We start from the raw sequence: 15,326 nt of genomic DNA on the forward strand, positions 1-15,326 counted from the left end.
CGTAAATTCGGTTGTATAAATAACTATAAATTAGATTCAAGTAATATTGAACTTTCAATTATCTATCTCTGTGTATATATGTAATATCTATATAAGAATACGGGTTTTATTTGTAATTATAAAAATAAGTTAGTAAACTACATATAATATATATTCGAATAAAAGAAAATGCTTTAAGTCAAATTTATACAAAAATAAATATGAGGTAAGTTAAATAAAAACATGTGTTTTAGAATAAATTAAAATTTTGTGTTTGACTCAAAAATCGAAATATAAAAGATTCATCTATTGCATCCAAAACACATCATATTTACATTTATTATTCACAACTCAAAATACAAAATATTCAAACAATTGAAACTGATTATTTTGTCATATCTCTTCACTGACACTCAATAAACAATTCACACAATATTTTTGAAAGCACTAAGTAAGTATATTTTTTCATTCTTTCAAACAGCGACTAAAGCATACAAAGGGACTTTAATAATAAACGTACACAAAAACATAACATTTAAACAAATCTCTTAATATTTGGTAACACATCAAACCAAATACAATATAAATATTTAAAATGTATACATACCTATACTTCAATATAAAAAAAATTAAATTTATAGTGAATGTTCACACTTAAAATAGAAAAGTAACATTATTTTTGTAAAAATCAAATTAAAAAAAAAAAAAACAAAAAAAAACTAAAAAGAAATTAATATATTTTTTAAACATTAATTCAGTTTCGCCTCTTTATGTTTTACCATTTTACAATTTTAATCATCATGTAGATTAAAATATTGAAAACAGAAATAAAACAAAAACAAAACCGATTAAAATAAATATAAGGACAAAAAAGAGTTAAAAGAAATATTTAAACCATTTTTTATTGAATATAAAGAATACAAAATATTTATGATAGTAAAATAGGTTATTTGTAAGAGATTTATCGAAAAAATAAAAATAATTTATATGAAGGAATTATGTTATAATATCAAATCGAAGTAAATAAAACAATAAAAGAAAACATGAATATTTAATTATTGATCTTGTGAAAATAAAGATCAAAAAGAAAATGTAAAAATAATGATAAAAATGGAAATATATTATTAATATATAAAACAAATATCTGTCTTTCTTACTTTATTGTGTCTTAATGAACATTAACATTACATAGCCGCCTGAATATCCCTTAATTCCTAAATTAACTTATTTTTTTTATATTGTGCCTGCATCTAAAGGGGTTATGAGTACCCTTATAATGATTAAACACAGTTCGAGCAATTAGGAAAGGAGAATAGGATTAGAAAGGAAAAACCGATGCACATTGAAGCATTCCACATTTGTGTAGTGCGGCTAAAGAAAGAATCTCTGTACTTAACAGTACGTCCGAAATTGGGCTCAAGGTTAAACTGATGGGAATTCAGGGGAGAAATGCAACTGGCTATTTCGCTAGAGCATTGGTTATAAAAATATCGATAAAACAATGCCACGAATGATACCTTGCAGCAGCGGTATTCAAGAGAAGCAATTGTCTCGGTGAGAGAACGATCTCCTATCATTTTTAGAAATCTTTTTTCGATTCTATCCAGAAGACTCAAGTACGTTCTTGGAGCACCAGCTCAAATGTGAAAATTATATTCGTGTTTTGGTGAAGAAAAGCTTTGCAGATTATAGCCAGATCAGAAGGGGTAAAAAACTTCTTGCATCGTCTGAGAAAATCTAAACACTCAGCAGCATTTTTGGCGATGTTAAATATATGATCACTTCACAACAAGTGGGGGAGAGTCCTCTTTTGCGACAGTAGACAGCATTTAAGAGTTTTCGAACCATTAAATTCTACACAGTTTTTGATTCCCCATTGAATAATGCTCTCAAAATCAGAATTTTATGGGCTTATCATACGCTGCTTTCATTCGCAAGGCGGGCAAATGCTCGCATGTCAACCGTATAGATCTAAGACCTATTAGCCTATCATCCTTCATTCTCAAAACTCTGGAACGATTGATTGATATTCATGTACGTAATAGCATTGATAAGAGACTACCGATGTCTCAGCATGCTTACTGCATAGGGAAAGAAACAGCCTTGCACACTCTGGTAAGAACTATCGAATACTCCCTAGAGCAAAAGGAATATATTATAATGGCCTTCCTGGATATTGATGGCGCTTTCAACAACTTTGACACATCCACTATCACTTCTGCTATGACGACCCTAAATGTCGAATACTTAATCTGTGAGTTGATTAATCTAATGCTAAAAAGTAAGATCATCAACTCTAAGATGGTGGATTTTTGTACGAAAAGGTCTGTCTGTAGAGGCACTCCGAAAGGTGGTGTTCTGTCCCCTCTCCTGTGGAACAAAGTGGTTAAGGAACCACTAATATCCCTTAAGAGGGAAGTCTACAGAGTGGTTCGGTATGACGATGATGTTGCTATCGCCGTCACAGGAGAACATCCTAATACACTGAAAGATCTCCTTCAAAACGCACTTAATATGTTCACTAGATGGGCTGATCACTGCGGAATTAGTATTCATTCTCAAAAAACAGACCTCGTCCTTTTTACACGGAAATACAATTTTTATCCCAGTAATTGTAACTCCTTCAACAAAAAGTGTACCACACTAATTTTTACTAATGAAGCCATATATCTTGGTCTGGTTTTGGACAAAAATTTAAGTTGGAAATCTTATATTCAGAAAAGAGTTAAAAAAGCTACAGTAGCTCTTTTCTTTTGCAAGAAAGACATAGGAAGCAAATGGAGTTTTCAACCTCGCATAACCTATTGGCTATACACATTGGTCATCCGACCAATACGTATGTACGTGGTTGCAGTATGGTGGGCTGCACTGGGGAAGTCACATACTACGAAAAAACTCAGCAGAGTCCAACGCACTGCATGTCTCTGCATAAGCGGGGCATTGAGAAGTGGAAGCTATAAGACTCAACGCCTCATCTCAATGGACCAACAACAATGTGGGGCACTCCATCATTTTGAACCTCTTTGGTTCTATACCAAAGAACACAGACTACACTATTCCTAAACCACAATTTGAAAAAAAAAAACTTCAAGGTATTCATTCCGTCCAGAGATGAATGGGAATACAAAAAACTCCTGGATAACAAAAGCATTCATTTTTATACAGATGGATACAAGACAAATGAGCGGGTTGGTTATGGTGTGTACTCAGAAAAGCTTAATATGAGAAAACGTGATATCAACTTTTGATATCCGCACCTTCTCAGTCAGGCTGTTATGAAATCTCTTGATGGTGTCTCAACCAAATCTCAAACGGCCCTCGATTGTCGATCGTCTCTTATGGAGATGGCGCAGCAATTTAACATTCACCTATGTTGGGTGCCGGGCATCAGAGACATCACGGAAAATTGAACTCGATAAATATGGAACCGTCGTGCCTATTTCACCTGAAAGGGAAGAGATAGGTATACCGATAGCTACATGTAAACTTATGCTAAAAGAAACGGCTTTTGCGATAGCCAACTCTAGGTGGCACAGTTTACCAACATGCGCAGCCACAAAACTCATATTGCCTTCACTGGGCCTAAAGCACTTTAAAGACTTGTTATCTCAAAGCAGACTTCATATTTGCTCCCTAATAGGTGTCCTTATGGGACACTGTCTTATAGGCAGACACGCAATACGACTTGGTGTAGCCTCAAATGACTTCTGCAGGAGCTGTATGGACGAAGAAGAAGAGGAAACAATCTCTCACCTTCTTTGCACTTGCCCTGCTCTTTCACTAAGACGCAAACTTCATCTGGGAGACTACTCTTTTGATAATCCCAGTAAACTAGCTAAAAAGGATATAAAATATCTTCTTCGCTTTATAAAAAGCTCAAAATGGTTCGTAGTAAAAAGTAATTCTCTGGATTCATGTGATATCACAATGTGCCTTTTCTTTTGGCCTAAGTGTGTGGATTCTGAATCTGCAGCCACTTTAACCTAGCCTAACCTATCAAACGCTGCCGTTGGTAGTCCACATCCGAAGAACAAGGATGAGAATCTAAAAACTAATTTGAAAAGCTGAGCGTACTGTCATCTACGAAAAAATTTAGTGGGTTAGAAGTTTCAGACAAAAGATCATTTATAAAAACAAGAAAGAGCGTCGGAGACAAAACGGAGCCCTGGGTCACACCAGCGTTTATTTTGTGAATATCAGATTTTAACCCGTCCAATACTACTTAAATTGAACAGTCCGAAAGGTAATTTCTCACCCAACAAAGAAGAGATTCATCGATACCAAAAGCACGCATTTTCAATAAGAGAGCTTGATGCCAAACTCTATCAAGTGCCTTTGAAATATCAAGTGCGATAATCTTACTTTTTCCAAAACCATGTAAAGATTTGTTCCACTTTTCGGTGAGATAAACCATGAGATCACCAGTGGAGTTATTGCTTTTCTAATAGAGTTTAAAATTGAGGGAAATCACAACCGCCCACCCCCAGTATACCTGTCAATGTACTGAAAGTGTATGTCCACCTTAAGCACTATTCACATGAGCACGACCAACGTATGAACAAATGTTTGTTGATTTTGACATTTCTTTCACAAGAGAATTTTTAATTGGTCGCGAATAAAGTTTGACTTTGACCACAGCCGAACACCATTCACCACCGAACCAAAACAAGAATAATTTGTTAGGTTAAGTACGCGTGATTATTTTATTCGTTGCGAGTGTGGATAATGTGGAACGCGGATAAAGTTTGACAGTTCGTACCAACTACAATTTTGTTCGTGACGAATAAATTTGTTTTGTTAAATTTATTAATATATGATATTGAAATGTAAAAGTATGCATCATAAATCAAATAGAAACTATATTGCTATCGTTTTATTAAGAATTTGTGTGGAAATGTGTCTCAAACGTATATAAACTCACATTTAGTCGTTCGTTGGTCGCGCTCATGTGAATTCTGCTTTATTATTAAGACAAGCTTTGATGTGTGTGTAATAAGCTTCGCGTCTTCTGAACCCAAGGATCAAGAATTAATCTGCATATCTGCAATCTAGTCGACAATGGGTTTTGGTTTATTTAATTCAAATCCACCTTCTAAATGAATGGATTAAGTCAGGTTTTTGAAATATCACTTTTTAAATTCGAAAAAACACGTACCTAAACGTTTATAAATTCATGAAGTATCTTTATTTCAATAAAATCTATAATGGTTTTTCAAATCTTTAAACCTCTTCTTCCATATTCAGTTCAAATATATGTATATATATATATATATATTCATACAACTTCACACACACACAGTAAAATGTTTAGGTGGTATTCGAATTTAAAAAATAACATTCTTTGTTTCTGCAACAGAAATAAAAGTAAAATTGTTGACCAGAACATGTCGGAAGGCATTTCAATATTTCGCAAGTGTTTTAAGAAATTCTTTTAGGCATGTTTTTTGACTACAAACAAGTCAACACAAACATTTCCCGTTACTGTTATTACAAAAATTAGATTTATATTTAAATTCTGTAAAACAGTGGTTTATTTTTATCATTTTTAATTATTTTCTAGAAATTATTTAAATGGCAAAACAACGTTTGCCGTATCAGTTAGTCTACATCAAAACACAATATTGTGTGGATTTCCATTGCTGCCAGTATCCTTCTGATTTTTGTACAGTTATGTAGGGGTCTCAATAGAGCAAGTTTAAACTATTAAGAACGCCACCGTTAAGTCACAAAAAATGTTTATTTTCAGATTTAACCCTCCTTTTTTTGTATTTTATTTTTTTTTAAGCCACTGTAAAAGTTTAAGAAAAGTTTTTTTAATGGAAAGTACGGCGTTTTACACAGATGGCTCAAAAACCAAAGAAAGGATTGGTGGTGGTGTGTACTCTGAACGACTGAAATTAAGTCTCTCATTCCGACTTCCCAATCATTGTAGCGTGTTCCAGGCGGAACTTTTGGCGATTAAGGAAGTCTTGTCTTGGCTCAAAGAAAACGTGATATCAACATCTGATATCCGTATTTTCTCCGACAGCCAGGCCGCTATCAAATGTCTGGACTCTGTCTCTACAAACTCTATAACAGTCCATAACTGTCGATCATCTCTAATGGAGATGGAGCAGCAGTTTAATATTCACCTATGCTGGGTGCCGGGCCATAGAGACATTCCAGGTAACTGTAAGGCAGATGAACTCGCCAGGAACGGTACAGTACAGCCCATCCTACCACGTTTGGCAAGTACTGGCATACCAATCGCTACTTGTAAACTGCTACTAATGCAAGACGCTGCGAGGAGGGCAGGCACCAGGTGGACCAATATCACCACGTGTCAAGCCACAAAAAACATCTGGCCAACACTGGATTTAAAACGTTCAAGGTGCTTGCTCTCTCTAAGCAGATCGCATATAAGCTCGATAATAGGTCTCATAACCGGACACTGTCTAATAGGAAAGCACGCCACGAGACTAGGCGTATTCTCAAATGACTTTTGCAGAAGCTGTATGGACGAGGAAGAGGAAGAAACGGTTTTTCATCTTCTCTGCACATGCCCTGCTCTAGCTCGAAAACGCAAGAATTACCTAGTAGAATTCTTCTTTAACGATCTAAACGATCTAAATCATATCAGTATAATCAGCCTCTCACGTTTCGTAAGCGACTCTAACTGGTTCCATTGAGCTTAGGAGGAAGCCTCAAGATTCATGTGGTATCACAATGAGCCATTAAACTGGCCTAAGTGTGTCCGTTTCCATCTTGAACTGCCACTATAACCTAACCTATCCTAACCTAACGGTGTTCTAACAGAGACGTGTGTAAAAAGCAGCAACCCCTCTGTTTACTTCACTTCAATGAAGTCCCCAAAAGTAGAAGTCAAAAGTAACCATTTTTGCTTGTATTTTTTGTATGTGAAAAGTGATCTTTGAAAACCAATTTAAAATCAAAATAAATGTTTCCTCGCTCTAAAATTGCATTAATTATTTTTTATTTGAACATATCTCGCAATCAAAATGCAATTGGGATAATAATTTTTTTGTTCCATTTAAGATTTTAAACTCACTTTTCGTATTACGTTGTGAACGAGCCTTCTTACATTAAACATGCCTGTTTGTATTTTTAAAAATTTCGGGTTATCAAACATGTCTATTATTCAATAATTTTGTGTACCACTGTAAGCACATATCTGTAATCTGTCACTGTCAACTTGGACTTTCACCAAAGATACTTCAAGTTCATATGAAAGAACGAATTTCGGTATTTTGTAGTGATTGTCGTTGCCTGTCGTCCCGTCGCTCCGGTCTTCAGTTCTTTATTGAATTATACTTATTTATTTAAAAAATATTAAGTTTTGATAAAGTCCTAACACTGCAAACAAATCGGTGAAGTGTTTTAATTTGTGACGTGAAAATATCCATTTCATTGGAAAGCATAAATCGTTTGTTTACAACTCGTGCTTCGTGAATCATTTATTTACACTTAAGAACTACTTCTTTTCAAGTAATTGATCTTTTAGGTACATTAATTGTTTATAAAGGTATTTTTAATTTTGTTTGGAAACAAATTAGCATATTTTGAAATTTCAATCTTTAAATCATAAGATGTGTCACAAGAGTCATATTGCCATTAGAGTTTTAGCCATCTACATAAATACAAATAGATATGATAACAACTCGATAAGCCTTATGAATTTATAATGTATGAACGTAATGCGTAAAATACTTTTATTTTACACCATATGTTGGCTATAAAACTAATTTGAAGCGTCTGCGCTTCGGTAAATTGAAATATTTTTGAATGTTACTGTTGAGTTCTGAAAAAAATAAGAGAGTCATCGAATGGGTTTACCACAAATAACCGGTAATATTTTATTTGTCTACTACAAACACGGTTAATATAATTAATCACCAATCAATTGAATATTTATAAACACAAATGGTTTTATGGAATATTATTTCATTTTGTTTACATTAGCGTTCTACTCTCTATTTTTGTTTAGAATGTTATGAACAGGGTTAATGCACCAATACCCGACTACCAACTACATTTTCTTAAATCGAAGTTAGTTAAAAATTCAGTGTTTACCATAAGTATTTTTATATCTGTTATCTAAATATATTGGAAAATCTTTATCAAATAGACATGATTCGAAAGTTATACCCGAAAACCTAGTTTCATTAACCTGTCGTTTTGATCTAGTACCCGACCAACATTTTTTTAAGAAAACATTATCATTATATTATGTTTTAGTATCCGGTCATCCGTCCGGTTTCTAATAACATTAATATAAATAATTTGGGATAAAATAGTAAATGTTGGTTAGTTTTATATTAAGTTATCGTAGTACCCGTGCTGTGATTATTAGTGCGTAGGAACTAAAATGCTAGAGGTCTTGGGTGCTGCTTCTTGCGAGGACTTAACAAATATTTCCAGAAAAATTCTTATCCTGAAAAGTTCTTTCTCAAACTAGTCGAACACGGAAATAGTTGAGTGTTGTGAGTCTCTTTTCTAGGTCCTATTTCTAATTTATTGGTATAGATTTTTTTAACGTACTTACTTAAGGTGGCGCTACAGTCTTGTGTGAACTAGGGCCTCCCCCAACAAACTTCTCCATCTAGCTTGGTTCCTAGCTATGTGTCTCCAGTTTCGCGCTCCAAGTTGGGTGAGGTCACTTTCCACTTGTGCGCGCCACCTGATCCGCGGTCTTCCTCTACTGCGCTGTCCTGTGGGTGTGGATTCGAAGACTTTCCGGCCGGAGCATTGGTTGCGCTCTACGTCACCCAGCCATCTTAGTCGTTGGACTTTTACCCATCTGGCTAAGTCTACGTCGCTGTACAGCCCGTACAGCTCGTCGTTCCATCTTCTATTTCAAAGATCTTTTCTCTCAAACCGACCCAAGGTGCTTTCATCCGCTTTTGTCATAGTCCATGCTTCTGCACCGTATAGCAGAACGGGGATGATAAAGGTCTTATATAACAACACTTTGGTCCCCCCAGAGAGGACTTTACCACTCAATTGCTATTTTAGTCCAAAGAAACAGCGGTTAGCAAGAGTGATTCTGCGTTTGATCTCAGCGCTGGTGTTGTTTTCTGCGTTTACAGCGGAGCCTAGGTAGACGAAGTCCTTGACTACCTCAAAGTGACGTTTTGACCAAGACGTCGGTGTTGTATGTCCTTTCTTGACGACAGCATGTACTTTGTTTTGCCCTCATTAACCGTTAAACCCATTTTTGCCGCTTCTGCCTCAATACTCACAAAAGCCCCATTGACATCACGCTGAGTTCTTCCGATTATGTCAATGTCATCAGCATATGCCAGTAATTGGACAGACTTTTGAAAGATAATGCCTCTAGTGTTGACGTGTGAGCTCTGCACTATTCTTTCAAGCACGATGTTAAAAAAATCGCATGACAGCGCATCACCTTGTCTAAAGCCTTTTTTGACATCAAAAGGTTCTGTTAAGTTGTTTCCAATCTTTATGGAGCAGCGTGAATTCTCCATGGTCATCCTGCACAAACGGATGAGTTTGGCAGGGATGCCAAAACTAGACATGGCTCTATACAGCTCGTCCCTGTAGATGCTGTCATATGCGGCCTTAAAATCGATGAAAAGATGGTGGGTGTCGATTTGGTGTTCTTGAGTTTTTTCCAGGATCTGCCGTAATGTGAATATTTGATCAACTGTGGACTTTCCTGGTCTAAAACCACACTGATAAGGACCTACCAGGTTGTTGACGATGGGCTTAAGACGTTCACATATAACGGCAGAGAAGATTTTATAGGCGATGTTGAGTGACTGATTCCTCTATAGTTGGTGCAGTTTAGAGGGTCTCCGACCATATCTTACAGATAAGTTGGTGCATGCTCCTAACCAACATATCTCCAGCTGCTTTAAAGAGCTCGGCATTCAAGCCATCTGCCCCAGCGGCTTTATTAGACTTCAGCTTAGATATGACTTGACTTCGTCTAAGTCGGGAGGATGGAATTGTTGGCTTTCGTGGTTTATGTTGAATGGATCATCATCCTGCCTGACAGCGGAATTCGGTTCGTCGTCACCGTTATGCAGTTGCAGAAGTGGTCCTTCCATATCCTCAGCATTGACTGCGAATCCACTATGATGTTTCCACTTTCGTCTTTGCAGTCTTCGGTTGTAGGTTTATGTACCTGTGAATTTCGTTTCACCTGTTCATAAAACTTTCGAACTTCATTCCATTCCATTTTAAACCTCTCAACATCTTCGACCGCACCCTTCTCATGCCCTCTCTTTTTTCTTTTGAGAAGTCCGCGTTCCTCTCGCCTCTTCTGCTCATAGAGCTCATGAGCAGCTCTCGTCCTTTTATGCGCGCCGCTTTGCGTGCCTGTTATTTGGCTGCATTTGCCTGCCGACATTTCTCATCAAACCAGGGGTTCCTTGTTGGTGGCTGCTTGAAACTGATGATGTTGACACTGGTTTTCGATACATTTTGTTGGCGGCAGAGAACTTCGAGAGAGGTTACTTGTAACTCGGTCGGAAAAAGATTTGGCGATCTCTGGCAATTGTAGCCGTTCGACGTTGTACCTTCTCACAGCACCTCTCTCTTTTGCCTTGGGTCTGGAAACCCGAAGTGCTACCTTGGCTACAACAAGGTAATGGTCCGAGTCGATGTTAGCTCCTCGGAAAGTTCGAACATCCATGATGCTGGAAGCGTGTCTGGCGTCGATCGCAATATGGTCAATCTGGTTGACGGTAGATTGATATGGAAACTCCAAGTTCCTTTGTGGATGTTGAGATGTAGAAAACGCGTACTGGCTACCATGACGTTTCGCCGCGCAGGAAAATCTATGAGCCAGAATCCGTTGTTGGAAGTGTTGTCAAGCAGGCTGTTTTTCCCGATTCTTCCACCAAAGATGTCTTCCCTTACTATAAATAAATTGGGTGGCAACAGTCCGTTTGAGAACTAGGGCCTAGTGACTTACAACTCTCAACCATTCCTGTGTGTAAGTACTGTTGTCAGGGATGAAAGGGACCTACAGTTTTAAGCCAAATCCAAACGGCAAATTTGAGAAAGCACTTTTCACGACAAAAATTACTCTTGGAGAATTTGTCAATTCCTGGCAAGAGGCAGTACCCGTGAAAAAAAACTTTAGGTAACATAGGCAGGGATCGAACCCAAGACCTCTCGCATGACAGTCCAACGCTCTAACCATCATGCCATGGGTACTACTTTCCTTCCTAGCTTGGCATTAAAATCGCCCAGAACAATTTTAATATCGTAAGTCGGACATTGCTCATATGTTTTGTCTAAGAGCTCGAAAACATATCATTGGTGTTATCATCTTTCTCTTCTGTGGGGCGTGCGCGCATATCAGGCTAATGTTGCCGAATTTAGCCTTGATGCGTATGGTCATGAAGCGCTCATTGATGCACCTATAGCTCAAGTTAGCCTAAGTCTGGTTCCAATGAGAGTAGGAGTTGATAGACAGAGGTGGGTTTTGAGAAAAACCTGTGGACGCTTGTGTCCTCTTGAATGCACATGTCTACCATTTGACCATCGATTTTTTTTAAACTTAAAGAAAATCATCCTTCTTAGCAATAAAACTTATGTTTTTGCTTTTCGCTCTCCAATCACATGGAAAGAAAAAGCTTGATTTAGCTTTTTACATTTCATGGAAATTTTCAACTTTCTAATTGTTCTCCTTTCGAATCTAACAATTTATGAATTGCCAAATTTTAACAAAATAATGGTAAAATGAGCCTGAAATAAATTGAACATATTTTTGAATTCTTAATATTTTAGAATGTGTAATTAAAAACGTGACCAGAAACTAGTGACTATCCAGGTACTGGTCACAAACTCTAATCCGAAGACAAAATAGCAAAGCAATTTAAAAGACCACAATTTTAAAACAAACAAAAAAACACGATTTTTACCTCATTGTTAGGAAGCTTAGGTTTTGTGCCTAAGAAGCTTTAGTTGTATCTTAGCAGCAATCGTGCCGTAATGGTTAGAGCATAAAACTGTCATGCTAGAGGTCTTTTGTTCAACCCCTGACTATGCTATCCACAGTTTTTTTCACGGATAATGCCTCTTGCAAGGAATTGACAAATTTTTAAATACTGACATAACTCCAACACAGGAATGATTGAGAGTTGTAAATCGCTAGGCCCCAGTGATTGGGCTGTGGACTGTTGTGCCACCCAATTATGTTATATTATAAAGAAAAGTAAATGAAAACCTTCATTTATTTGAATTGGGTTTGACACTCTTTAAAGGTTGGAAACATAGTGCTGATTTCATATATTCTAGATCCCGAAAAAAAAATATTTCTTTAAATTAAGTAGAAAAAGTAGTATTTTAATGTCGAATATATTGGCTAATTCAAAATCTATAACAAACAATAATCTTCTAAAACTAAATTTTTTAACGTTGTACACCTATCTCATTTGTAGGCACTAGACGCACAATAATTTCCTCTTATTTCATTCTCTAAATCGTATTAAAAAAATAGGGTTTTCATACTGTTTTGTGAATTACTTAAATCGTCAAGAGTGAGCAATACTCTCATAGGCAATTCTGTGTATGAAATATGTAGCTAGGCTTAAAAGCTAATTCTCCTTTTAACTTATTATTATTGAGGTCCACCTTTGAAGGACTTGAATTCAAGCACTTAAATATTCCTTATATTTGTAAATAAGTAACTTACACTATTTTCTTGACCCTAAAATTATTTAAAATTACACTATTTTCTTGAATATAATTATTGACCCAAAAATTATTTAAAATTGAAACCTAAAAATATGCTAATGATAATAAATGTTTAAGTAAATAATAAATAATAAATCAAGTTTAACGAAAACAATTAATTGCCAAAAAATTTAGTTTTTGTTAACAAATATTATCCGCAACTATTTTTTTTTTTCAGAATCAAGTTGAAAAATAATTAATATAAATTATTGTAGTGAAATAAAGACAGTGTGAGAGAAAAAATGCCGAGCTTTAATTATAATAACTATCCGAAAAACTACGGCGCGACCGGTATCGGGCTCGTGAATCTAGCTGCGCTCGGTTACGCAGATGGCGAACAACGTGAAAAAAAGCCAGTTGGATTGTATCCTGCATTGCCGTATCCAGCAGCAGCTAACTTATCGTATGTGCCAACAGCACCTTCTGGAACATCTCCGTATCCAACATTACCATATCCGTCGTCAGCACCATATCCAACTTCAACTCCATACCCATCGTCAACACCGTATCCAGGATCTGCCCCTTACCCTACTAATATGACAATGCCAACACCTTATGGCAACGCACCTTTTCCAAGTGCCCCTTCAATACCTTCTCTTCCATATCCTGGAAGTTCTTCTTTCCCAGGAATGCCTATGCCCTATGACACTGTGTCGCAAAATTCACAAAGTTCTGGCTATGCCAGTCTGTATCCTTCTATTCCTTCCTTACCAGGTATTTAAATCACATCCAGTTGCACTGGCATGTGGTTTGAAGTTGTTTTTTTCTAATTTTCAGATACTGACGGATCATTTGCTAGGCCAGATTTTCGCAATCCACCATCAAATGTTTATCCAACTTTGAAAACTGACGATGATTCCGACATATCTGTACCATCACAGGCAGAAGAACCATCGGTTGGTATCCCAGAGATACCTTTTCATACCGTCAATGTACCGGAAAATGAGAATATGTTTTGGGTAAGTTAGTTTCATTAAGCCTAAAGTAGTAATAAAACCGGTTCTCAAGAAGATCTGATCAAACTCTTTTACTAGGGAAAATTAAAGAGCATAATATAATTTTTAAAAGTTTCAAATACTGAATTTCTATTAGATGTATGTATGTATATGGTTGAGAAAAATTGTTCTTAAATTTGCTTTTGACAAAAATTGGAAATAACTATTTACATATGTACTCGTAGCTTCTTTTACGTATGCGTATGTATATGTATATAAGTGTAATTCGACTATTTTTCGTATAAGAAGTCTTTAAATTTTTGCTTACAACTTACACCAACAAACTTCCCATGCCCTCAAAAGGAAAAAGAAATTTTGTATTTATTTATAGAACTTCTTATAACCTACATATTATTACATACAAAAATGTATTGGACGAAATAGAAAATGCATACTAAATTAAATTGCTATAATTTTCCATTCATAAATATGTATGCACATAAATATTTAGAAAAATCAAAAAAATTGTATTATTTTTCTGGAAATTATTTACTTTTCCCTTATTGATCAATGAGTCAATTTACTTGGAAGTTAGGAAATTAAACAATGAACCAAAATGTGTATCTGTTTATATTAGGTTTTCTGACTCACTGGGAAGTTGGCCGGCTTCCAAACGAACATAAAAGACTATATAAGAAGAATCATTTCTTCGATGTATATGATTTTATAAAAGCTATATCAGTGGCTAAAATTTATAACGTGTTTATTTAAAAGAGTATTTTTATAAACTGTATTTGGAACAAAATTAAAATTTTAGAAACAGTTTAATATGGATATTATTTATTTCAAAAACACAAGTCCAATGAAAAATTAACGCACGCACGCTAAGTATTCTATGTCTTCTTAATTATTAATGGGTCTATTTAAATATTGATTGTTTATTCATATCAATAAAATGTTATGTTAATTATATTTTATAGAAAGGTATGTTTTTTTTTTCCAAGAAATCTAAAAATTCGTTACCATTCAGATCTGTTTTCGAGAAGAAAACTCTCTGACTCGTACAAATCAATATAACATAAACTTTACTTTAAGCAACAATTTGTTGCCATGAAATGAATTCTAATTTTAGTATTTTGTTAAATGAGAAAGAATGCATTTGAAGTTAATTTATTTTGTAAATCCAGCTGCAAATCCGCATTACGTTTTGAAACTGATGAAATAAGAATGGCAATAGGCAGTGATCATGTTACATTGCTAACACTGTTAGATTATTCAAAGGCTTTTGATACTGTTAACCACTCAATTCTTTGTAGAAAGCTGCGAATTAACTTTGGGGTTTCTTTAGAGTCCTGTAAGCTTGTTCTTTCGTACCTCAGTGGAAGGCAACAATACGTGGTGGCCAATAAATACTCGTCCACATTTCTCAATGTTTTTAGGGGAGTGCCACAGGGATACATCTATCCAATCCTCTTCTCATTTTACATAAGTGAGTTACCACAAGTTGCTAAATATTGTTTAATGCATCTTTATGCTGATGATGTGCAGTTCCTGATAAGTCGACCTTTTTAGGCTAAAATTGATGCCGAGGATCTGCTCCGCATTTCAAAGTGGTCAAAAAAGAACGATATCCGATTTAACTCAGTCAAATCACCATCCCTTCCCATCTTCAGCAAAAACTTTGATCTATAGGGTTTAAACCTG

At 35.7% G+C, this 15,326-nt stretch overlaps 1 protein-coding gene across 9 annotated transcripts in view; it reads left to right on the forward strand.

The window, feature by feature from the left end:
* Nucleotides 1-7,259: 7,259 nt before the first annotated feature.
* LOC129951529 (calpain-A) overlaps nucleotides 7,260-15,326 on the forward strand; it is a 59,766-nt gene continuing 51,699 nt past the window's right edge. For 6 of the 9 annotated variants that reach the window (XM_056063727.1, XM_056063731.1, XM_056063733.1 and 3 more), the window contains exons 1-3: nucleotides 7,260-7,501; nucleotides 12,866-13,401; nucleotides 13,465-13,646. In XM_056063727.1, the coding sequence (XP_055919702.1) occupies nucleotides 12,930-13,401; nucleotides 13,465-13,646 (654 nt within the window). In that variant the 5' untranslated portion in view covers nucleotides 7,260-7,501; nucleotides 12,866-12,929. The remainder of the gene's footprint in view (nucleotides 7,502-12,865; nucleotides 13,402-13,464; nucleotides 13,647-15,326) is intronic. The other 3 variants (XM_056063730.1, XM_056063728.1, XM_056063729.1) reach the window with 3 other exon arrangements.

This window comes from Eupeodes corollae, chromosome 3 (genome assembly GCF_945859685.1).
Source record: "Eupeodes corollae chromosome 3, idEupCoro1.1, whole genome shotgun sequence".
Taxonomy (NCBI): domain Eukaryota; kingdom Metazoa; phylum Arthropoda; class Insecta; order Diptera; family Syrphidae; genus Eupeodes; species Eupeodes corollae.